At 48.5% G+C, this 24,746-nt stretch overlaps 1 protein-coding gene across 1 annotated transcript in view; it reads right to left on the bottom strand.

The window, feature by feature from the left end:
• Positions 1-825: 825 nt before the first annotated feature.
• CFAP77 (cilia and flagella associated protein 77) overlaps positions 826-24,746 on the bottom strand; it is a 56,788-nt gene continuing 32,867 nt past the window's right edge. The window contains exons 2-6 of the mRNA XM_063408902.1: positions 24,500-24,599; positions 23,759-23,975; positions 12,060-12,162; positions 10,498-10,599; positions 826-1,057 (exon numbers count right to left, since the gene is read on the bottom strand). Coding sequence (XP_063264972.1) covers positions 989-1,057; positions 10,498-10,599; positions 12,060-12,162; positions 23,759-23,975; positions 24,500-24,599 — 591 coding nt within the window. The 3' untranslated portion in view covers positions 826-988. The remainder of the gene's footprint in view (positions 1,058-10,497; positions 10,600-12,059; positions 12,163-23,758; positions 23,976-24,499; positions 24,600-24,746) is intronic.

Here is a 24,746-nt window from a genome sequence, read left to right as displayed (position 1 = left end):
AGTGCCAAAGTGTGGGGGGGAAAATCCTGGCGGCATATCCACCTGAGCTCAGGATGTGGCTGGGGCTGCCCAGCACAGCAGATGTCACCTCCCAGAGCTCTGGGGTGACACACCTGAGCTCTCCAAGTGCCAGTGGGAGGGTGAATATGAAAACTGGGAGATAATTTGGCTTAAAAAGCTGGTAAGCTCTGAGCTGTAATGGTAGATGTGAGAATCAGACTACATAAGAGTTATTAATTGTTCCTTTAGCAATAATGGAGATCCACAGTTTAAACAATGGCACTTTTAACCAAGTGGTATTTGAAGTGAAATGCTCTCTTGGGAGAAGGTGGATTCCAAATGTGCTGGTTCCTGACTGAACCCGTGCAGTCACCTGTGGGTTTGGGTGCTGTGATGTTGAGTTGGTGTTGGAGGAGTTTGAGTTTGTTCAGTGAGTGCTGGAAGAGGCTCAGCCCTGAGAGACTCCAGGCTGGAGCCACCTTAAAGTAGAGGCACTGCCTGTGCTGAGGCCCCAGTTTGGCAGAGCTCTCAAAGCAGGTGTTTGAATTCCTTCACACAGGCAAGAGCTTTGCTGAATCAGGCACTGATGGGAAGCTTTTTTGGCAAAGAAATGAGGACTGATGAGCTATTACAGATTTGATATCAGCTAGGATATGGCTGAATCCAATCTATTTGTCCAGAGGCAGCAGGGAAGGAGCCTGTCCTGCCTCCCTGTGGGGTGTGCTGGGGTGAGCACTGCCCTGTTCCTCAGTATCACGGGCATTGTGCTGTTCAGGCTGTGCTGTGCACCTGACATGAGGCAATGAACACGCTGAGACAGAATCGTTCCTCTTATATTTATGATTTATTGGCTATATCTGCATTAGCATAACTCTGTAAAACCTGAGAGAAAATCTATTGCATGTGGAATGGCAGGGTTCAAGGGCTGTGCCCAGCACGGTCCCTGCTGTGGGACCCTCTGGGGGAGGGCACCACTGGCAGGCCCTCCTCAGTGGGAGGCACTGAGAGCCTTTCTGCGGGACTCAGGGTCTGGAAAAGTCCTGAGACGAGGCTCAGCCTACGAGGAAAGGAGCAGAGAGAGGATTGGTTACAGCCAGGAGCCAGCCACGGAAAATGGGCTGAAGCACAGACAGGGAGGAGACTGCAGGTTGCACAAGGGCTTTTGCCTGGCTGGGAGATGTTGCTCCAGCTTTAACCTGCTTAAAATGAGGAGCAACTTTCTGACTGACTTCAGGAGATTCTTATCCTGCTCTAGCAACAAAACCCTGTCATTGTATTATGGCGTGTTTGTTGTCTGACATTTTCAAAGACTGCCATGCCCTAAGGTGGGCCCTGAAATAAATACGATTTGTTTTCTACAACACAGGACTTGGGTGCTTCACTGAGGGGCCAGGATGAGGTCAGGGGCTCTTACATGACCTGCCCTAAAAACACAGAAGCAGCAGCTCCCCAGGAATCACCTTTGAGTGGGGACAGGGTGAAAAAATGCTCACGACAATAAATAAATGAGGAATAATCTGGGGGTAGAAAGGTCCCAGGGCCCTTTGGGGTGAGGAGTGTGGCTCACAGGAGGTGGCAGTGACCGAGACTGGAGTGTTTCCCATGGGGGGCCACGGGCTGTGCCTGCCCCAGCACAATTCCCTGTGCCATACATCTGCCTCGTGTGGCTGTGCTGAGCTCCCTCCGCTTCCCCCACCCTGCTCAGGCTGGCTGCATGTCAGGTTTTGCATATGTAAAAAATACAGAGCAGTCTTTGCCCTGAAAAGCTTGCTAGTGATCTCATTAATCAAGACAAACAAAGCATATTTAGCTATTCCCCCTCTCTGGAGGAAGGCGTTCAGGTACTTAAATATGCATTTGAGTGCCTAACTTCAGACAGCTGTTTCTGGATGTTTTTGCATTCCCACAAATACCTGCAGTGATATAACCCCTCTCTGGGAGGGAGAGGTGGGGAAGGCAGAACCAGGAGCTGCTGAAGTAGGTGGGTAACCCCAGAGAGCTGGCAGGGACAATCCCTGGTTGTTCCAACTCCAAACTGCCATTAAAGATGCAGCAGTTTTCCCCTTGGAGCTGGGATTGTTACAAAAATCCAGTGCTTGCAGGCAAGGACAGCTGAGCTGCTTCTCTTGAATGTTCCCCTGCCTTCCTGTCACCCTCCCTCATCCCCCAGTGCTGGCAACTGGGTACAAGGACATTTCTGCCAGGGATGGGGTTGATGCCATGGGAAACAGCAGTTTATTCACTCCAATCTCGGCACAAAGCTCCTGGGTGAGAAATGTCCCACAGAGGCACAACTGGCAGTAATTAAAGTGAGCAGGGCCTGGAGGAAGTTGTGAGGGATGCCAGCTCCTGCCCTCAGCATGAGTGAGTGGGAAGCACCAGGTGTAGGACAGGGGCAAATGCTGCTTTAAAAAATGAGAAACCCTCCCAGTCATTAGAGTCCAGATAAGGCTGTCCTCGGGTCAAAGGTCTTATTATGATAGAGACTGGTGTTGAGCAGTCAATGCCAGTGATGAATCCTCATCTCTGATTCTTCTAATTAATATTTTAAATGATGAACCCAAAGGTACCTCCTCTAGAGGCAGCTGATGATCTTTGCCATTACTCTGCCGCAGTTATGGGTTGTTATGCCAGGATTTTGTTTGGAGCACTGGCTGCAGCAGGACAGGGATATGGTTTGTAGGAAAGAGCTGAAAGGTTTTCCTTGCAGGATGATGGAGCTGCCATGGGGCTCCAGGTGCTGCTGAGGAGCAATGGTTTGCTGCTTTTTATTGCATTTGTTAGTGACAAATGAAAACCTGCAGGACCCTTGCAGCTGGGACATCGTGATGTCAGTGTTTGCTTCACAGAATTAGAGGGGCAAGAAAAATAATTACCACTCCTAAAACTGAAATATGTATTTGGGGGTTATTATCTTTAGGGTTTCACGGTTACAATAATGTGTTAAATTGGATGATACATTAAGGAGGTGTGTTAATTGAGGGCTGATAAATTGCATGTGAGCTGCAGAAAGGCCAAGCTGGTGCAGAGGAATCAGAGCACCCCTGATGGTGACAAACCCCAGAGACTGAGCAGGGTTTTGTGGGTGCCACAGCTGCTGGGCACTGTGAGCACCCTTGGGTGCAAAATAAGCTCAGCTTATGGGGGGCAGTTTTAGTTACTAGAGCTACATTTATTGGTTTGTGGTGACTTGAGAAAGAACCCAGGAAGGAAGTAATGAGCAGCACCAGGCTCTCCTCCCGGCCTGGAAGGATCCATGGAGACGTGGCTGTCCCTGTTCCTCTCCCAGCACCTGCCTGGCTCTGCCCACCTGCTCCCAGCTCCCCAGCCCTGCACCATTTTTCACTTTAACAACAAAGCTGCACCGGGACTCAGCCTCGTTCCTCCATCATCCATCTGATCGAATCCTTTTAGCGGGTGACAAAACACTTTCTGTGCTCACTTACAGGAAACCAATCTCTATTATTTTCTTTTTTTTTTTCTTTCCCAAACCTTCCTTCATTTACAGGAATCTAACAAATCCTAGCGATTCTTTTTTCATTTTTTTTTTCTTCCAAAACAATAGTGGATTTTTTCAGGAAAAATCAACAATACAGAGAGGGGTAGGGTGCACACACTGATGCTCAGCGTGCCGAGCATCCCTGTACAGACAAAATAAATAAAAAAACCCCCCCGCCCTGCGCACGCACACCGAGATGCAAATGATTATTTTTTTTTTTCCGCCAAGCCACCGCTTGTAAAGCTTGACAGAAAATAATGAGAAACACTAAATCTTTTATAAGGTCAACACTCAAGCAGCTGTCAAACAAGAAAAGAATTTAGCGGAAGATCCGCAAAAACTTCCATCGCCTCATTAAATCCAACAGGGCCGGGGCCCGGCGTGGTGAGGAGGCACCGGGGCGCCTCCGTTTTGTGTCAGTAATTTGCGGAGGAGGAAGAGCGAAGACGAAGCAGGCGGCGCCGAAGGGGCCTTGGGGGAGGCTGGGGAATCGTTAGTGCGCCAGGAGCGGCCCCGGCTCCTAATTGGAAGCATTGGGCATTATCAACGGAGGATTTGCCTCGGCTCCCTGACAGCTCTCTAGGCCTGGAATGATAGCCCACTTGTCAGTGTAAAAGACCATTAAAAACAAACCATTTTGATTTAATTGGAGGCGGTGTGCTGGGGGCCCAGGTGAGGCGCTTCATCAGCCGGTGTTGGCTGCTGATGCCTTTTTCGCCCTGTATTGATGGCTTTTTTTCTTTTCCTCCCCTCCCTTTCAAAAACTGTCTAGGAAAGAGAAAGAGGTGCTGAAAGATCCTTCACAGCCGCATCGAGAGCGGCTTTCAATAGGGTTGTCAACAAATGCCATGACAAGTTAGAGAGAGGCAGGTACTTTTAAAACAGACGTTATTCTGTCCAAGATGAGCTGTGCTCAGAGGTGAGTGTTGGATTATTAGGGTTACAAATAACGTGGCTTTTCCTGCCAGGAGCGTGCTTAACTGGCTTAACGAATGGGGTTGGTTTTTCTCTCCCCACTGCTCTGAGAACAGAGGGAAATGCAGGACAAGGGAGCCTGGGCTAAATGATCTTTATTTGCTTCAAGCCCGGGAAGCTTTCAAGCGGTGTTTGGCAATTTTGGGCTGCTGTATTTAATGTCCCGTGAAGATTTGGGTTGGTTTGTTTTGGGTTTTGGGTTTTTTTCCTTCCTGAAAATAATGGCCACAGATATTTGCTGGGGTTCACTGGTCATTTGGTCTGGACAACAGCATGAGGAAAGAAGAATTAACCCACTGGAGCTGTAACCTGGTGTGTGCCCCCCACCTCCCTGGCAGATGTTTCAGGGTCAGACCAGAGCTGGCAGCATTCACACTGACCTCATGTGCTTGACATCTGAATCCTGACCCTTTTCATGCCAGGCAAGAGCTTTACTTGAAGTTGTCTTGATAAATAATATCTCTGCAGAAGTCAGAACAGGGCCAAACCCGTTTAAAAAGCATTTTCATGGAGTTGTGCACTGGAAGCAATGGCATGTGCTCACCATAACTCAACACAGCACCCCAAATCTGCTCTTTCATGGGTGAGAATCTCCAGAAGAGCACTGGGAATTGGTTGCCAGCTGTTCCTTGTGCTGCCTCTGGATACTGGGGCTTGGTTGGAGGTGGAGCCTGCCCTGGAGGTGATTTGGGCTGTGCAGCTGCACAGGAGGGAGTTGTTTTCCTGTGTTCATCAGGAGATGTCCAGAGCAATGGGAATGGCAGAGCAGTGATGGTCACTCTTAGTGAGATACAAGGATGTGCTGAGCATGGCAGGTAATGGTTTTTACTAAGAGAGGGTCAACTGAGATAAGATATAAGGAGCATTTTTACAATGAGGATGTTGAAATACTCGGACATGTTGCCTAGATGCTCCCATCTCTGGAATCATTCAAGGTCAGCTTGGATGGGGCTCTGAGAAACATAATCTGTTTGAGGATGACCCTGCTCACTGCAGGGGAACTGGACTAGATGGCCCTTAAAGGTTCCTTCCAAGCCAAAATATTCTGGATGGGATGAGAGGCTGAGCGTCCAGGGCACAAGGGATAGTGGGAAAACCTGGATCATGAAAATGCTTTGCTGTGATTTGAGCAATTGTATTGCTGGAATCTTTGGCAGTGGAGCCAAAGCAAGAAAGCCTCCAGAATCTGCAAGGAAATGTAGTGGTGGTGTCAGGGGCCCAGAGCCTGCAGTTAGCCATGGAATGGCTGTGGGGTGGGAGGTGACGTCTCTGCTGTGGCCCCAGAGATGTGCAGGGATTGTACCCAGGGCAGCTGGGTCTGTGCTGCCTGTTTGGAACAGGGTGTTGTGGTCTCTGTTTGCATTGTGCCTGCACAGGCCAGTTTCGCTGCTTTGGATTGTCACTGCAGGCCTGGGAGCCACCACCTCGTGTCACTCGGGCCACTGAACAACCATCAGCTGACACTGATTTTAATTCTTTTTGGTCAGCCAAAATCCCAGCTGAAGGGAGGATTGATCTGGTAGTGTGGTGACAGGAAGCTCTTGAACTCACTGCTTTATTATTTAAGCACTATTTAGGCCCCAGGAGAAGAGTTTTATAACTCTCCAAATCCCAGAAGTTTTTCTGCCCCCGAAACCCAGGAGGAGCAAAGCTGCACCTGCACAGCCCACCCCGTGTGCTGTGTGTATCAAACCCAGGTTATTTAAGCAGAATCTGTGGCTTTTCTGACAAGACAACAACTGCAAGATTACATGAGCTGTGCTTGTCAGTTCAGCTCTATAGACAAAAATAGAGGTAAGGCATTAAAAAAGAATGCGGAACACTTTTGTGTGTACATGTTAAACCTCAACTGTTAATTCTGACGAAGGATCAGGCTGCGAGCAGGTATCGGATCCCTGGTGAGAATCAAATTCCGGAGCCCAGAATTTTTGCTGCAAAGTTTATACAGTGGGGATTCCTCTAATTACTTTCAGTGGAAATTTACCTGACAGAGCTTTCCCAGGTAATGCAAGGCAGACGCGGGAGAGCCGCTCAGCCGTTGACAGAGCCTTTGATTTTGTGCCAGGTTGCAAATTAAGTCTTTTGCCAAGGTACCCGAACACTTGCTCGTCAATTGCTTATCGCTTATTCATATCGCGCGTTTCATCTGCTCGGGGAGGCAGCGCACGGTGACAAAAGTCTTGTCCAAAGTTGCTGCATTTTCTTTCCTTCCTCTCTCTTGGTCAAGTAAACAAACCACCTGAGTGTGTCTGAGAGCTGGGATTCTCTAATGAGCAAAGGAAGAACCCTGGTGTGTGGCAGTGACAGGAGGTGCACGGAGCTGTTTTGACACCTTGGTGAATTCTGTCCTGTGTTGCTGCTTTGTTGCTACCTGAATCCTTCTTGACTTGATAGAGCCCTGGAAATGTATTGGGGATGGCCAAAATTGACTTACTGGTTTGGTTAATGACTATCAGACATTTGGATGGAGGTTGCTGGAGCCTCACCCTGGCCTGGCACAGGTGGAGATGCTGCATTTGGGCAGAAATGTCCTCTCCAGGGTTTGGTTGACACCATTCTGCCTGAGCCAGCAGGTGAGGAGTGACACAGGGACAGGACACATCCACTGGACATGGGGGACAGGGGGCTGAGAGAATTGGGATTGTTCAGTCTGGAACAGAAGTGTTTGGGGTGATCTGAAGGGAATTGACAGGAATGATGGGGTAAGACTATCTATAAGTGCCTGGAGGGACAGGGTAAGGAAGAATGGGTTCAAATTGAAAGAGAGTAGGTTTAGATTAGATACTAGAAAAAAAAATTTCCCTTTGAGGGTGGTGAGGCATTGAAATGGGTTGTCCAGAGAAGCAGGGGTTGCTCCATCCCTGGAGGTGTTCCAGGCCAGGCTGGATGGAGCTCTGAGCCAGTTGGTCCAGTGGAAGATGCCCCTGCTCATGGCAGGGGGTTTGGAATGAGATGATCCTCAAGGTCCCTTTCCAACCCAAACCATTCTATGATTTATGTCCATGCTGGGTGCCTGAGAGCACAGTCCCAGGGGAATGTAGCCCCACATCTACAAATAAATTAAGTTTTGGTGCACAGTCCCAGCAAAACCTGAGCCCTGGAATTGTGTCAGTGCAGGCAAAGCAAGGCAGAGGCCGCTTGCTTTGGCAGGTGGCTGAGGAAGATGAGGGCAGTAGAAGCATCTTGGTGAGTAAGGAGTTAACATCTGCTTGGTTTAGTTAACAAAAAACCAACAAAAAACCAACATTTCAATGCAGCAACTTTCCTTAATGAGCTGCCCATCAGGACAGGACTGGCTCCCTGTGACCTGCTTGTCTTGGTGAGCTGGGGGGCCCAGGAGACCACAGCCAGGTCAGTCCTGCAGAGCACAGGAGCGTGGGACAGCCTGTAAATCACCCAGTTAGTTTAGCAGTGTGGGCCATTATTCTAAAGCAGTGGGGCTGAAACACAAATCCAAATGAAAATATAGTCAATTTGTTCATACTTTACTGACTGAATGACTATGTAATGCCATGCAGCTCTGGCAATGCAGGGAGCAAGCAGATACAGTTAGTGGGGAAGGAAAAGCTCATTTGTTTTGTTCTCTTCTAGTTCTTGGGCAAGCTTTCATGGTGCCAGAGACTGAATAGAAAACCCAGATTAAGAGCCAGCAGAGACTTCCACGCCCAGTTTCTGCAACTTTCTGTAAGGGGTCATGGTGGGAATAAAAAAAATCCTTCTTGATCATTTTTATGGGCCTAAAGGAACAAAATGTCACCTTCCTGCTCCTCCTGTTTTGGACTATAACTATTTAAGCGGCTGAGTGTTGCTCCCCTCAGACCTAGAGCAGGCCAGACTGAAAAGTGTTATGCCAGATGATGAGTGACCAGAAAGACAAGTGGCTTGAGAATATCACACAGAAATAAAGCTTAAAATGAGGCTGTGGTCAGGGCAATGGAGTCTCTGAATATTCTTGTCCGTCATCTGGAGTATTTCCCAAGTCAGGAGCATCTTCTGTACTGGTCAGAGCAGGACAAAGTCACCAAAGGCTGGTAGGAAATAATGTGCAGATGGAGTCTGCTAACGAGCTCTGTGAAGTGATATTTTTGTGGTTGCTTTCCATATTTTTCTTGCACAGTAGGATGAGGGTGTTACATGGATTAGAGGCAGTGTTTTGATCAATTCTCACCTCAGTACAGGAAGGACTGACACTGACTCCTGGAGTCCCTGGTTTAGGTCAGTCTAGCTTTCAAAGCCATTCCAGCATCTCTGTAGAACCCACCTTTACAGGAGTAGTTAAAGAACAGTTTGGAGACCACCAAACCTCTTTGAACCCTTAACTTCCTCCAGGTTGTTACTGCTTTTAACTGGGTCAACATTTATGGATGTTCAAGAGTTATTTTTCCATGGAGGAAACCATGCACTGAAGGTCAAGTGAGTACCAAATCCCTTGATCCAAGTTCTAATGTGGGCTGTGCCTGTTGGATGTGCAGCTGGGGAAGGGAAACCTTCCAGGGCAATGCAATGAGAAAGGAGTATGGAAAACGTGCAGAGGCTGTGCAAAATGAGCTGTCCCTCCTCCCTGGATGCTGCTTTTGGGAAGGAAGGGGAAGGGAGGAGAAGAAAAAGGAGAAAGAGAAGAAGGAAGGATTTGGAGGCCTGAGAGCTGCCGCTGGGGCAGGAACCCCAACCACAACCACAGATGAAACAAAAGGGAAAGCACAGAGCAAAAACCAGGCTGAAAAATGAACAGTGATGGAAAGGTCTGGGGTGAGAGGAGCTCTAAAGAGGAGGCTTGCCCCAGTACCTGGTGTGACTCTCACAATCTGTTTAACAGCGATCGGTCATGTTCTCTCGCCGCCGCGGCAGCTCCGGGCTGACAGGCAGTGGGGATAAATGATTACTGACATATGCTAATCGGGCACTCCCAGACAGGACGGTGCAGGAATACATCAAGGTGGTGCAAAGCGTGTTTCTTGGGCAAAAGTCTCCAACTTGTACAAGCAAATCACCTTCAGGAAATAGCAGGGCTTCTTCGCGGTTTTAAACTGTGGTTAGAAATCAACAGCGTGGCAAAAAATATAACCCCATCAGAGGAAGGGCCAGGTCAGAGAGCTGAGAGCTTTTTGCAGTGGTAACTATCAATGCCAAGTATGATTTTCACCATGTAAACTCCCTGCAGGGTTTCAGTGCTTTCACTTTCTGGTGTCTCCTTTCCATTCCACTGGTCCAGCTCTTTCCCCTTCTCTCCTAAAATTCCCCCTTAGCTCTTCACTAAATTGTATGGAACTTTCCATATAATTTGCACCACAAACAAAGGTAATGGAATTCTAACAAGTACCCCAGAGCACAGCAGGTTGCACAGATGAATTCAGGGAGATGTTTAGATCCCATCACTAGAACAAGAAATCTTCACCTTAGCTCTTATTTGGATCAATTAAAGGAAATGTCAAGGACATCTCTAACCTGGCCAGACCCTTTGCTTTGTCTCAGGGTGAATATTGTCAATCAGGTGGTTTACAGAGGTATCAAGAGTGCAGGCTTTCTGGAAAGTTCTAATCCTGGGGCGGAAAAGCTTTTTGAACCATCTGGTGTGGTTTGAATTAGTTATGGTGAGAGCTGATGAAATGGCAGGGTCCCAAAATGCCAGTGTGACTGTCCTGCTTGTGTGGGGCACTTGTAGAGCAAAGGCCACTTCTGTACTACCAGTGAGGTATAAAAGGATGATTCTCATCTCAGGAAGCTCATGAAAGTGCACATAAGTTAAAAAAAAAGTATTATCCAGGCAACTTCTGTCTCTCTTCCAGGGCTTATGGCCAGCAAAAAATATCCCACCCTGGTGTTCAAAGGAGCTGATGGGTGAACACATTTGGGACCATTTTAAGGTCTGGGTCACGGGCAGCTCTGAGTTAAGAGCCTCATTCATTGTATGCTGTTATTGGAGCATGTGGGTGAGGTTAGAAAGTCCCTGACTTCAGTCAGATGCTTGTAGAGGCCCAGAAGAGTTGACTTTGGTCACGGGATGGGTTTTGGGGGGCCCGTACCTTCTCAAAACGCTGCAGGTGCCAGAAGGATTCCTTCTTCACCGGCAGCGGGTGCGAGCGCAGGAACGAGGTGAGGTTCTCACGCACTTCGCCAGGCTTCAGCTAAAGGGGAACAGGAGTGGGCTCAAACAGCTGCACTGCACCCAAAGGTGAGCAGGAGTGGGCTCAAACAGCTGCACTGCACCCAAAGGGGAACAGGAGTGGGCTCAAACAGCTGCACTGCACCCAAAGGGGAACAGGAGTGGGCTCAAACAGCTGCACTGCACCCAAAGGTGAACAGGAGTGGGCTCAAGCAGCTGCACTGCACCCAAAGGTGAACAGGAGAGGGCTCAAACAGCTGCACTGCACTTGTCTGCACCCAAAGGTGAACAGGAGAGGGCTCAAACAGCTGCACTGCACTTGTCTGCACCCAAAGGGGAACAGGAGAGGGCTCAAACAGCTGCACTGCACCCAAAGGTGAACAGGAGTGGGCTCAAACAGTTGCACAGCCGTGCACATCAGCTCTGTGCTGTGCAGTGCAGTGACATTGGGATGGACCAGGCCAAAAGTGGCTTTGGGCTGATGATCAGCAGTGATGATATGGGGAGTTTTCCATGTCCTTGCAGGCAGTACTGATGTTTAAAACTCATGAGCAGCTGTCAGCTCTCAGTGTGTGCTTTATAGAGCATCCCAGGGAGGTGGCTGCTGCCCACTGGAGGCCCTGTGCCCTGAGCTGCTGTTCCCTAACCAGGAAAGTCACTTGCACCACCCTCACCATGGTGAGGTTCCCTGACTCTCCTGATTAATTGCAGGTCACAGTGCTTGATAATCCCAGCACAAACCAGTGCAGGTAGATCCCTGGTGAATGTCTTGGCCACTGCATGAAACCCTGGGAATCTGTCTGCTCTGTGGTCTAGGATACAGGTTTGTGTTACTTAACTCAGCAATTGGTGGCTGCAGGCTTTGGGAGCTTGACGGAGGTAATTTAGTGATTAAAAACATCAGTCATTAATAGATAAAGTAGGGATGCACTTTCTAACATCCCAGGCTGGTGTATTCATAAAATAGCTGCTAATTAAGGACACTGTATTCCTGCACTTCAATGATAAAGCATCGTTTGTGATGGCAGCAAGCCCATTGAAATTGGTCATTACCATATTAGCCCAACTCTTCTTTGAGCCATTAACTAATAAAACAGTCATTGGTTGCTTTTAAATGATATTACAATGTTGGTGTGTTTGAAAGCACGGCCTTACACTCCAGCTGTGGGTGCTGCATCAAGCACAGCACGCCAGGCTCAGGGCTGGGGCTGTCCTTTCAGCATTTGCTGGTTGTTCCTTTCTTGTGGCCACTGTCACAGGTAACCTGAGCAGAGCTGATGTCCAAAGGACAGCCCGTGGAGCTCCTGCCAGGGAGATGCTCATCTTTGTTAGGCATCATCAGCCTTTTAGTAGTCAGGGGGATGTTTTCCCAGCTGAGAGCCCTTCCCAGGGCTGGGAGCAGCCCATGCATCCCTGGTGGGGTAGGACAGGGAGGGGTCATGCCCAGCAGTGCTGGGGAAAGCACTGCTGGAACATTCCCACCTTTTTCTTCACCACACGCTGGACAACAGTTCGGGCTCTCTGCTGCTCCATCCACAGCTCCTTGTATCTGTGTTGTATGATGTCAAAAATGGGAGTGGAAGGCCTGGAAAACATTGAAAAGACACCATTGTAATCTTCACCTCCTCGTGCTGGTTCACATCTCTGCTCCTGAAAAGTGACTGGTGAGAACATGAATAAAGCCTGGCACTGGGAAAGGCTTTCTCCTCCTCAGGGAGCCTCAAACCCACAATCATTCGCAGTGAACGTGCTACAGCCTGCACACACCTGTGGCAACCTGTGCCAGGGCATTCCCTAGAACTGGCATAATCTCTCTCTTTGCACAGCCTTTCACAGGGCAGGTTTTAGCAGCTCTGTCTGAGCTCTGGTGTGCTGGAAGGGCCACAGGGCACCACAGGCTGCTGCTCAACTTTGGGCCCTGCTGGAGCTTCAGGAGAGCATTTCCCAGCTGGTACCCAATGGAGCTCTGCTGGATTCCCTCCAGGGGAAGAACCCCTGGGTGCCATGTGTGTTTTGTTAAAATAACACTGCTTTTACTATTAAAATCTCTCTGATGTGGTGCAGCAAAGGCTGCAAATGTGCAATGATGGATGGGGTGAGAGGAGGAAGTGCTGTCCTAAGCAGTCTGGATAGGGCTAAAAATGGACCCAATGCAGATGGTCAGGTGTCTGCAGCAGAAAGGGGAGCTGAAATGCTGAGCCCTGGCCTGGTGCCTCAGCTGCACAGAGCAGCTGTATTTGCCCCTTGAAAGAGGATTGCAGGGAGCAAGGAGGGGACGGCAGAGGGGAGGAGCTGCACATGACCTGGTTCTAGAAAAAGAGTAAAGAAGGCTGTTGCTTGTTGGCCAGTGTCCCATTCAGCTGCTCTGAGCTGGCATTAACCTGACCAGCTTGTGGCAAAGCTGCAGCCTGAAATTTTTGAGCCTTTCTCCTTGGAAGGTGAGGACACTTCATCAGCCACCATGGGAGGCAGACCTGGCCGTGGCAGGGACTGTGAATCAGTAATTTCCATGGTTCTGCTGCCATTCCTTTCCCCCAGAAGCAAATGCTTGAAGGTGGTGAAGGGCCTCAAGATAAAGTTTTACTGATCTTTGTTCTTGCACTCCTTGCTGAGGAGGGACCTTTCCCATCTTGGCAGCAGCTGATGGCTGTGGAGGTCTCACCTCTAGCTCTGCTCCCACCTGTAGCCTGCAGAGCCCCCAGCTGCAGCTCTGATAGCCCAGCCAGTGCTTTCCCAGCCTGTGCAGACTAGCTGCAGGACACTGGGGACTTGGGCTAGCTGCTGGGCTGCTTGTGGGCCACCAGCTCCTCCTGTTTCTGCAAAGAGCCCACAAGCCACAGAGTGAGCTGGTGCCTCGTGGTTTATGGCAGGAGTGGGTCCAGAATTGACAGCTGCCAGCTTTTAGCAGCCTGGAGAATCCTTGATGATCACCGAGGGCGCCAGCAGCCTGTATGCAAATAGTAACTCTTCTGTTTCTTGTTCCTTCACCCCCGTGGTGACTTTTATTACTTAATTATTGCACACCACATGCTTCAAAACAGCCTAATCTATGGTCGTGTTTTCTAATGATACTGGATGTGCAATCCAGCAATATCCATCCCAAGGGGACATTCATATCAGAGGAGACATCCTTCTGCAGGCCTCCTGTTTCATAGATCACATGCTGCAGGGCTTTTCAAGCCTTTGCTTACAAATCAGCTCTGCTGCTCCAGACATTATCTGGAGACACCCGGTGCCCAAGGCAACGCTGACATTTACCCTTTGTCCCCTCTTCTTTCCCCTCCTTCCCTTCCAGTTTGGCATTTCACGCTGATCAGAGCTGGGCAAAATATTTAAAAGGTTAAAAGATGTGGCAGAGCAGTGGCCAAGTGTGTCAATATCTGTTTGGGTGTCCAGTCTTGTAGCGTGGTGTAAGTGTTGGTATTCCTGACACAAGCACAAGGTGAGCATTGCTTGTGTGCTCCTGTCCCTTTGCTCTCCAAGGCAGGAGCTTTCCTGGTGTGCAGGAATAGCAGGGTGGGATGCAGGAAAGCAAGGAGCCTTTGTGTGTTGTCTTTGATTATTGATTTTTTTTGGAAGTTGAATGTGTTTTCACATCTCCATGGAGGTGACTTTTACCATCTCCAGTGGACCAGCCAGTTGGTGACTGATTAGTCCACAGCTGGCTTGTAGGTAAATGCTTGAAAGGACACATTTGGGTTGATGCTCTTCAGAGATCCTTCCCTGCCGTGTGATTAATCGCATTTAAGTCCTGATCCAGCAAAGTATAGACTCATGCCTGGAATGATGCACGCATGAACTGCCTCTCTCAAACTGGTGGGGATGACTCTTGTGCTCGGTTATCCACGCCAGCCCTGGTGGGGCTGTAGGAGGTGAGGCTTCACCTGGCTTCTCCTCCTTTGAGAGAAACACTGAGAGAGTGGGGAAGAGCAGGGGATATCAGGGAACACCTCTGTGAGGTGACTGCAGGGATCTCAGCGAGGAGATTTTCCTTTGTAGGTCACAGCCTGATCTCAGCAGAGTGGACGGGGAATTCGGCCCGATATCGGTGCTGCTTGGCAAAGTGACAGCTCTCACTTGCAGCTGGCCTTTGGGAAATGTCCTTTTACCTCAGTGCTACTTAAGGACAGGGATCAATGGCTTGTGTGTTCCCTTTCCTTTTGTCACCCTGCCCAGATGTCGCTGCTGAACAGGGAGGATTTTGCCGCTGCTGTCTGCAGATGCTGCGGGGAGAGCAAGGGAAACATCCTCTGGAAATGCTCATTGCACATTAAAACTCATCTCATTCTCAGTAACTCAGATCTCCTTGTTTTGGCACAAGCACCCTGCCACAGAAAGGAAAGGCAAAGAAGTTCTGATAGGATGTAACAAATTATTTATAATTGTAGGGGAAAAAATACTCATCTGCTTCCTTTTATAGTCAAATAGTTGGAGCTACTTCTAATGCTGACATTTCCTAAATATTTTAAAATTTATCTGTGCACATTTTCAAAACTATTATCCTTGAAACAGTTTCTGTCTCTTTAATAGAATCTCTCTAATTTACTTTCAAGAGTCAGGGTACAGACCTATTTTCAACTGAAATGACAAGCACCTGCTAACTTGGTTATACAATGTGGAATTCTAGTCTGCCAGACATCTCCTGGAAAAGAAGCTGCAGCCTCCTAATAGGCTATTTTACTGTGAAAACAGTGTTAAAAAGTATAATAAAGTATTAACAATATTAAAATAAAACAGTGTAGGCCTTAAATGAGCTACAAACTAGTTAAATCTATTCCATTCAATATGAGCCTTCAGTGCTTTGCAGCTGATACCTCAGAGCTGGGATTTATCTAAAATGAAGGCACCAGGGACATGCAAGAGAAATGGTAATTATAATCTGCAAACATTAGGCTGACACTTTTTTGTGTATGTGTGTATAAATCCTGACAGCTGTGATTTGTGCCAATGCCAAATAGTGCTCCGGCGTGCAGGGAAGGGCTCACTTTGTGGCAGGCCATCCTCAGAGCAGCAGCTCATTAAAACTTTGGAGAAGGAGAAGTTGCCGAAAACAGGAAGGCGTCAGAACCATCTGAGAGGTTTTTGGTACACGCTTGTTGAAAGGTGTTTGAGAAGAGAGCCTTGGGTCTGACAAACTGGAATTTTAGTACGCCTCCCCGTTCACAGTGGGGCAAAATAATTGGTCATCAGTGACTACTAATTTGGTTTAGTAGCCAGAGGCATTTTTTTTCTTCCCAGAAAATCAATGACAGTGCCGAGGTCTGTTCAACGTGATTCAGCTCAAGACGGGTCCTCATTTAGCTCTTGATGCTTCTTCCACTGGAGACAGCTATTTTGTTAAAATGAAATTAAAATCTATCTATAATACTCAGCTCAGGGAGCCGCGCCCGTCAATGCCATGCTGCTCCTGAGGTTTCAAGGTTGTCAGTCTCCCCTCAAACTTATTTTCAAAGGTTTATATATCAGCTGCAAAAAAAAGGTACTTGGCAAAAGTGGATACAAAGGACTTTGCTCAGGAAGGGGGTTCAGACCAGCTTGAAAGGTGCAATCAATTTGATTGCTAAGTTGTGTTGCAAAAGGGTAAAAACTTGACTTGCGAGTGCTTTTTTTTTCCTGTATAATTCAAAAGCACGTAAATATTTTAGTGCAGAGCTCAGCCCGTGGGGTTTGTGTGTGGCTCTGCAGCCAGGGCAGTGCTTTTCCTGCTGCTGGTCAGGACAGGCTGGGGCTGGGAGCAGAGGATGGGTGCAGGCAGTGGCTCTTGGGGCTGTGCCCAGAACACTGCTCTGATCCCACTGGCAGCTTCCAGCCCCAGGATCTGGCCCTGCACGGCTGCTTATGCAACAGACCCATCATGGAATGGAATTTGTCCATGCCTGTGACACTAAATTGTGTTGCTGCACCAGTGCCTACCACTGCTGAAGCTTTAACCCTTCCTTGAAAGGTTAATGAGGTTTCAGGGGGGTTTAGTCCTTGTTGTTGTCCTTCCACCTAAGATGTGCTTTTGCTGCAGAGTCAGGATCTATCTTTGGGACCTTCATTCCCCAGGAGAGACAGCTACTTTTATATTCTTTCCTTGTGTCTTCATGCTGGGAAGGATTTGTCCTGTGCTAGAAGAGTCCATACAGAGTCTCCCCATGGCTCGTGGTCAGGCCAGCAGAACCAGCTCCCACCAGCTCAGCCTGGTTTTTTACAGAACCATTAGGGTTGGAGAAGACCTTCAAGATCGAATTGTAATAAATAGCATTTGTAACAGAGTCCAACCTGTTTCTTATTGGGAACAGGCTGGTCTCCAGCCCCTCTGGAGTGTGGGGCTCCTTGGGGCAGCTTCCACTGATATTAACTTAGCAAATCAAGCACAAGCCAGCATCTGTGATTCTATTTGGGGCCATGGGGTACCGCCAATGTAGGCAGCAGCCAGGCATCAGTGCTCAGGTCCCTCTGCCCTGACAGGGGGCTGAGAGCACAGCAAAATTCAGATTATAGCTCCCTTGCAGCGCTGCATTGCCTCCCATCCTCCCCGGTTACTGATGGGCTGCAGGTAGCAATCTATCTCCCATTAATTTGTGTGTGTGCAGCCCAGCAGGAGGCTGGGGTGTGATTACAGCCCCGGCCCTGGTGAGAGCCCGCACGGCCCCGGCATCCCCCGCAAACCGCCGGGCTCTGCCTCGCCTTAATTGTTCCCCTTTGGCCCCTGGACCTGTCTCTTCTAACAAGGGCTGCGAGGAGGGCCGAGGTAATTGAAGCACTTAACCACACTCCCCAGCACTGCCTCCTGCAGCTAATTAGGAAAGAGGGCCGCTGGGCTCTTCATTATTTCTTTTAATTGTTTGTGGGTTTTGCATAACGGTGAATGGCAGAGGAGGGATGTGCAGTTAGCGGTGAATCCTTGACTTTGAAATTTGTATAAAAGGTCACTTACAATTTGTTAAGGCTTTCACAAGGGTGAATTCAATTAGCGGCTCGCAGTCCCTGCACACACGTGTGTGGGTGTGTTGGCGATGTGGCAAAATGAGCTGGGTGTGAGGCCAAAGGCTCCTCGTTTTCCTAAACAGCTTGTGGAATATCCAGTAAAGTTATAGGCCCCTTACAGCTTTATGCTTCTCTAAATAGGTCCTGGCCATAAACCCATGGAGAAGCCCAAAAGATCATTTTTAAATGATCTCCACTTGTCCTCACTTTCTATTAACTATTGAAGAAAATAACAAGAGAAAAATCGGTAGAAAACACTCAGGGACTAATTTTTTTTGCAATCTTTGTGCTGGCAAAACTCTCAGTTGCAATAGTGGGTCTTCCACCCGTGTGGCAGCTGTGGGATCTGTGCCTCCAAAGCACTGATTACGCTGAATTTCTGAGGCTTCTTTACAATCCTTGTAATTTGGATGAGGAAATAACAATATAAATTATTTCACCGCGGGCAGCCAATGAGGCAGTGGCTTCTTCTAAGTGTCAGAGGATCTGTTATTTTGCTCAGAGGGCTCATATGTATAGAACAGTAAAAAGAATAAAATCCATTGTAAACATGCACTTTAAAAGATTTATCAGATGCTCATAGCTGTACTTAGGAGTACACATGGTTACAAGAGCACCAATTTGCTTTACTATTCCCTCCCAGGCCGAGTGAGATGTTTGCTTGCACTGGTCCTAAAAGCACATATGGAAACGTGTGTCTCACAGTGAAGATACCAAGCCAGCTCTTACCTATTAAATAACTGGCTTGACAAGCTGGAATTTGTGTGCTAGCATCGATTTTAGGGCTGGAGATGCCCTTTGGCTGACTTAATTGAAGGTTATTTAGGTTTGTCTTCAACGCGTTTGTCTGTTGTTATCTGCTGTTATCCTCTGAGAAATTCAGCTGGGATGTGATTCTGGGACAGAGCTGACAGAGCTCTTCTGCCTGGAGGTCCAGATCTATGGCTGAGAGTGAACAGAGCTCAGTCTGCAGCCATCAACAAATGCAAAACATCCCAGAGAGTGAAAAACTAAAAAAAACCCCTCCAATGCTGAGCAAAAGGAATCAAAGCGTGAGGTCTTCCCCTTGACCTCCATCCCATGCTTGAATCTCTCTGGCTGGGTGGGAACATGACTTTTTTTGAAAGGAAAAGATGTTGATGAGGGCTGGAAAGCTTTGTTTTCACAGAAAGGATTCTGTGATTATTCCCCCCTGACCCAGGTTTTCATTACACAGCCTGAAAAAGCAAAAGCTGGCAAAGAAAGAGATCCACTTGTGGCCAAAGGAGCTCTAGATGGTAAAATTTTGGAAGAAAATTTTCAGCCTGCTGGTAATCAGTGGAGATAAACCCACAGACAACAGCCAGTCTGTGTGAGAGTAAATTACTTTCCTATTCAGTGTAAACCAATTGGTAATAAGGGATCTAAATCTGTCTTTCAGATCTCTTTTTTCCCAGCTCTGTGGCTGATGTGCAGGACCCGAACCTTATGCCAAACCATGACTTGGCTGTTTATTTTCTCTTAAGCCATCAGCCTGAAGCAGTCAGAAACTCTAACAGCAAGCAAATAACCGCTCTGGAGGGGAATCAGCCTCTTCATGGTGCACTCAGGATTTTTTGAAGGGCGTAACAGGTCCTTCTGCCCAAGCAGATGCTGCAGCCACCGGGGCACGGCGCGGGCGGACGGGGCTGGGAGCTCTGCGGTAGCAATGAGACCACATACCCAGCCTGGAACGTTTCCAGGAGAGGAAAACTACTCTTGAAATAGAAATTCTTGTCTTAGCAGTGTAAGAATGGTGGCAGAGGCACAAAGTGCCTTTCACTGTGGAATTGGACAGGATATGTAATTATTCGAGCTGATGGGAGTCCTGTATTTTTTAACTTGGTTGCGTTTCTCTGTTGCCATGAGCCTGACAGTGATTCCAGTCACTGTGTTATATTTTACAATCTGTTTTGTCAGTCCTCAGTGGGTTTTTTTTTCTTCTGTAAAACTTTTTTGCCCTAATCTTTAGGATTTTGCTGGCTTTACACTCTCTTTGGCTTCCAGTGATCATGGGTCAGATGCAGACTTGCCGTAATATTCGATTTTATTGCCTGACCAGCTTTTTCTGGTGGGTTCTTTCCAGTAACACCCTCTGCTCTTCAAAATTATTTCTTTGACATCTTTGCAGCTGGTCTACATCTAGATTAGCTTTCTTTCCACAGCCATATATTAACCACCTGAAATGTTCTTTAAGTAGCTGAAAAATAAACCTATCAGTGGAAATATCTCAGCACCTCTTGGGCAGCTTTCTAAACTTTGTTCTGGCTGTGTGCAAACAGCACAGACTCTTTGGATGGAAAGGCCACTTGCCAAGCAGAGCATGAGCATAGAAATCTCCCTTCTCAGGGAAGGTGAAAGGTTGGGATGACTGCAAACGACACCAATTAAAGAGGAGGTACTGGGTAAGTGATGCCCTTGGCCAAGTGTAACAATTTGAAGAAGAGAAATTGCAGTGACCAAACGCTTTGGAGAGGTGAGTTTGCTGCAGGAACATGATGAAAACAGCTGCCAAAGGATTAGGAGCAGTTTTAGAGAATGGGAGGTGGAATGGAGGCAGGAGATGAAGACAGAAGGAAAATGGGCTGTAAAATTCAGGAAAGGGACAGTTGAAGCGAAGGCAGACAGCGGGGGTGACCCGGCAGGAGCCCTGGGGATGACAGAGTGCCAGGGAAATCCTGCCAGCACACCCAAGGTCAGCCCAACCTCCAGGCCCACTGCCAAGTGCATGGCAGCCCGTGGGAGGCAGGGTTGTGGCCATGCAGGGTTTGGAGCGGGTACAGGTGCAGGATGGCAGAGGATGGCAGTCTGTGCACTCCTCGTGCCCAGGAACAGGTTCTGGGGCATTGCAGGCAGAATTAGGATGCTCACCAAGAGGTGATTGGAAGCTTTTTTCTCCAGGCAGCCCTGGCAGTGCTGGACAGTGTGTCCATGCTGAGGGTGCACTTTGCCCTGCTCACTCCTGGTGACAGAACTGGTACCAACTGTGTGCTGGAGTGTTCTGGCTTCCAGCTCCTTGTGTGACCTTGCACAGATCAATAGCATCTAAAATCTTGCTGTAGGCAGCATCCACGTCTTGGTGTTTATTTCTCGTTCCAAAAACGATCCTTTAATGTTGGCTGATTCCAGAGCACAGTGAAGATCAGTCAGAAAAGGTGCTCAGGAGGATAAATGTAGGTCTGGACACTATTAAGGTGAATAGCAGGCTGGAGTGACACCAGTGAAGATCCTGGAGGCCTTCACAGACCCTCTGTGCCTTTAGGTCTCCAGTATCATCAAACCCCAGCCCACTCAGTGCCCTCCAGCCTCCTCCTCCTAAAACAAGGTCATTATTGCAGAGTATGGGGGCTGGATACACCTGTGGGGTTATTCTGAATGAAAAGACCTGTGAGGACAGCAGCCCTCAGCAGCTCTGTAGTGAGCACATGGATGGGGTTTAGCTCCTGAAGGGGGCTGTCAAAGAGGGGAATTTTCCTTGGCAGATGAGCCCGTGTGTGATGGGAAGGAGGACTGGGAGAGCCTGTGTGCTGTAGACGTGTCCTCTCCTGCAAAGCGTGGCCGAACAAATCAGCTCTGGTAGGGCTCAGAAGCTGGAGCATGAACTGGGGGAGCCTGGCTGGATGGAGGGTGCCCCATGGGGGAGGCTGGGACCCCAGCACATCCTCGTTACTGCTGACCTTGGCACGGGCTCTGCCTGCTGATGGATCGGCCCCGGAGCTGGACAGGCCCCCGGGGAATCGCTGCATTATCTGTTATGTCCCATCAGTGCCTCCCCTGACCCCTCCCAGCTCCGAATGCCACAGGCATCAGGGAAGGAATAAATCTCTGTCTGGTACTGAGAGAGAGAAGGGAGAGAGAGCAGGAAAAAGGAGAGATGAAAAATGTCCTTTTTATGACTCTCACAACAAAGCTGGCCACATGATTCGTAGCAAACATTACTCTGGGAAAAGGGAGGGAGAGAATGGGGGGGAATCAGCAAAAAGCAGCGCTGCTTCTTTCCCCTGGAAGGTGCCCAGGGGGAATTATAGAGGGGTATGGGTGACCTTTGAAGGTAAATATCCCAGGAAAAGAAAGGAAAGAGCCCTCAAAGCTTCGGAAAGCTTGCTGCAGTGTCTGAGGCTGCCTGGTGAAACGCTGCACACACCGTGAGCAGAAAGCAGAGGCACAAGTGATGTTAGAGCAGCAGCAGGGCCAGGCAGTGATTAACAAGGCACTAATAGCAACCACAGCTTTTGTGCTTGTTTCTGTTTGGGATGATCCAGGAGAGCTCCAACCTGTGAGCCTGGGGAGATCTCCTGACCCTGGTGTCTCCAGGAGACAGAAGCCTGTAGCAGCACAGCCCAGGGCCAGAGGAGGGGCTGGAGATGAGTTCCCAGGGCTCAAAAAGCCCTTTGCCCATTGCCCACCGACCCAGCCACTTTCCTGGGACAGCTGCTGAGTTATTTGGGTTCCCAGGGAAGCAGCTGCAATCCCCACTGTGCAGAGAGCTGCTACAGGGCTGTGGTGCAGACTGGGCAGGGTCTGCACTGGGGTTCTGGGCTGTCCCACAGCACCCCATCATCAGCCAGGGTTCTGCAGCTCCTTCCAGTGCCTTGGGAAAGCACCTTTGCTCCCTGGCCTCCTCAGCCACACTGTGTGTGCTGGGGGATGCCAGGCAGGAGCTGTTCTTGCTGAAAATCTTCACTGCACCCAAGATGTTGATCAGATTTGTTATCTCTTAAAGACATGAAGTGTTTGGAGTTGTAAAAAAAGATCATTTGTCACCTTCTGCCCTGAGACAAGCATGTGCCTTCCCAGGTAGCAGCACTGAGATCACAGTCAAACAGGGCTTAGAGTCCAAACCCAACTGAAATCCATTGGCCACCAGGTCATTTTTAGGAAGATGGGTCTTGCAGAACCTGGTGAGCTGTGACCAGGGACCAGCTTGTCCTAGGAATGCTCACCAAAGCTGGTCTCTTGCCAGTCACAGGAAAGTGTGTTAAACTCCCACTTTTACCAAAATGGCTGTAACAACTCCTTGATAATCCCAGTAATTCAGTTTTATCTATAATGTGCTTTTAAAGTAAAGGGATAAATACAATCAGTCTGCATAAAAGGTAGCTATTAAGGAGCAGGGAAGTTGTACAATAATAACTTTCAATAAAAAGCCCTTTCTCACTACTTCTGCCATTGTGGGGTCTGCAGATTTTCCTTAAAACTTTTGAAGCATGCCTGGGGTTCTTACAGGCAGCCATTTAACCTCCGTTTATGAAGAAATAAAGCAAAATTGATGTTGATTTTGGTCTGCATTGGGGGATACTTTTGCAGCATAAAAGCCCTTTTGCCTGCAATTTGCAGAGCAGCCCTGTCACATTGGTGAGGGCTGATACTGATAAAGATAAAGCTTTATAGCTGGGGCATTTGCAGCTAACAGCCAGCTAATGCTACATTTTCATTTTGATGCAATTAATGTTAATGTCTGCTACGAAAATTGTCATTAAATACCATTTTAAAATCCATTCAATTTGCATATGCAAAGCCCATTTACTATCATGTAAAATACACGGTGCCGTTCATCATGTCTTTTCTCTAGAATTTGTAGCTGTTATTTTTCTGGTAGTGATTATTATCTAGCTCTTAAAATAAAACCTAATGTCTGGTCCAGACCTGCACAGAGCAAGAAAACCCCCCTGGGCTCCAGCAGTGGCAGGACTTTCAGAGGCTTTGAGCACTGGTTTGTGCTGGAGTTGCACTGGCAGGGAGAAGCTTCTTTGCCTCTGTCCTGCTCTACTCCCAATTTCTGCCCAATGCAGGGTAATGAACTAAGTGGGAGAGAGTAGAATTTTAACTCCACCAGAGTATTCCAAGCAGTGCAGACAGGTAGAAATGCTGTTGCTCTCATTTTCTGACCCTGGGATGCCAATTTTCTGAGTGACAGCTCTCCATATTCCTTTAGATTAAAGGGTTGGCATTGAAGATATTTTTAAGAGGCTTCAAGCCATTAACACCACAGGTGAAATGAGGCTGTGTGTGTTAGATTCAGCTGATTATCTGACAGAAGTGTCATTTGACACGGATGCTGTGACTCAGCACATCCAGGTTGAGGACAAGTCTGTTTGGGGACTGTGGTAGCAAAGATTGGGCAGAAATGCAGGAGTGAGGGTGGGCAGGGGTGATTTCATTCTGAGGAGGGCCCAAACCTTCCTGCTCACCGTGATGGCCTGCCGAAAGTCATGCCTGGAGGAGCCTTGCCGCCGTATCTGAGGATCCCCTTGTCTATTTGGCGTATGTCCTTGAATTTGTAGTACAGAGCAAACTCACGGGCCGTGGTGCAGCCTTCAGACACGGCCCTGCTGCCCAAGGCCACGAAGTCCCGGGGCATGACCCTCTTCCGAGGCTTGGCCTTCACTGCGTCCCAGTGGCCTATGGCTGGAGATGGAAGGAAATGGAGAGAAAGAGGTTAGTTCCTGTTTGGGAGAGCAGATTGATGTGTGTGCACCATTCATAGGGGTCTGGTGTGGCCAAGGTTCCTTTTGGGATCTTCATACCCTGCCCCACTGTATCCCATATGAATTGGATGCCTTCTCACCCTCTATCCTGGCTTGCTCAGGATGTTTGTTTTGACATCCTGAAAAATTCTCATCCTGAAAAATTTCTCAGGAAATTGTCCCTGAGAGCACAAAGCAGGAGCCCTGACAGAGTTATGAGAGGTTATCACCCTTTGCAGGTGCACCCTCCCTGCCTGGGCTCTGTGTCAGCCTCTGAAAGTTTCAAGCGTTACAGAGAAATGTCACTGGTCACCGAGCAATTGGGGTGATATTAATGTGAGTAAATGTTGGAGTTCTGCACCTCCAGCTTGATGAGAGGCACTGAAGAGCCGTGGGAAAGAGAGGAGACTTCCTACTAGCATTAGGACTGTGCTGCAGGTCTGTGTTTTAGGGGCAGTGTCCTACCTTCAGGGACTCCTCCATCTATCTTGTGCATGTACATCCCATAGGTAAAGTCAGGGCCTGGCAGGGGGTAGCAGTTTCTCTTGGCCTTCCCCAGTTCTGGCTGCAGAAAAGGGAATAGAGAAGCATAAAGAGCATTAGTAGAGAAGCATAAACACTTTTCTGATAAGATAAAGCCCCTGGAAGCAGAAGTTTGTAACAGAACACCCTCTGCACAAGTGAGTGCCACAGTGCAAAAAGGAGCTGAATT

The sequence above is a fragment of the Prinia subflava genome, chromosome 12, assembly GCF_021018805.1.
Source record: "Prinia subflava isolate CZ2003 ecotype Zambia chromosome 12, Cam_Psub_1.2, whole genome shotgun sequence".
Taxonomy (NCBI): Eukaryota; Metazoa; Chordata; class Aves; order Passeriformes; family Cisticolidae; genus Prinia; species Prinia subflava.
The sequence above is the reverse complement of the archived record's forward strand: the minus strand, read 5'-3'. Positions and strand labels throughout refer to the sequence as shown.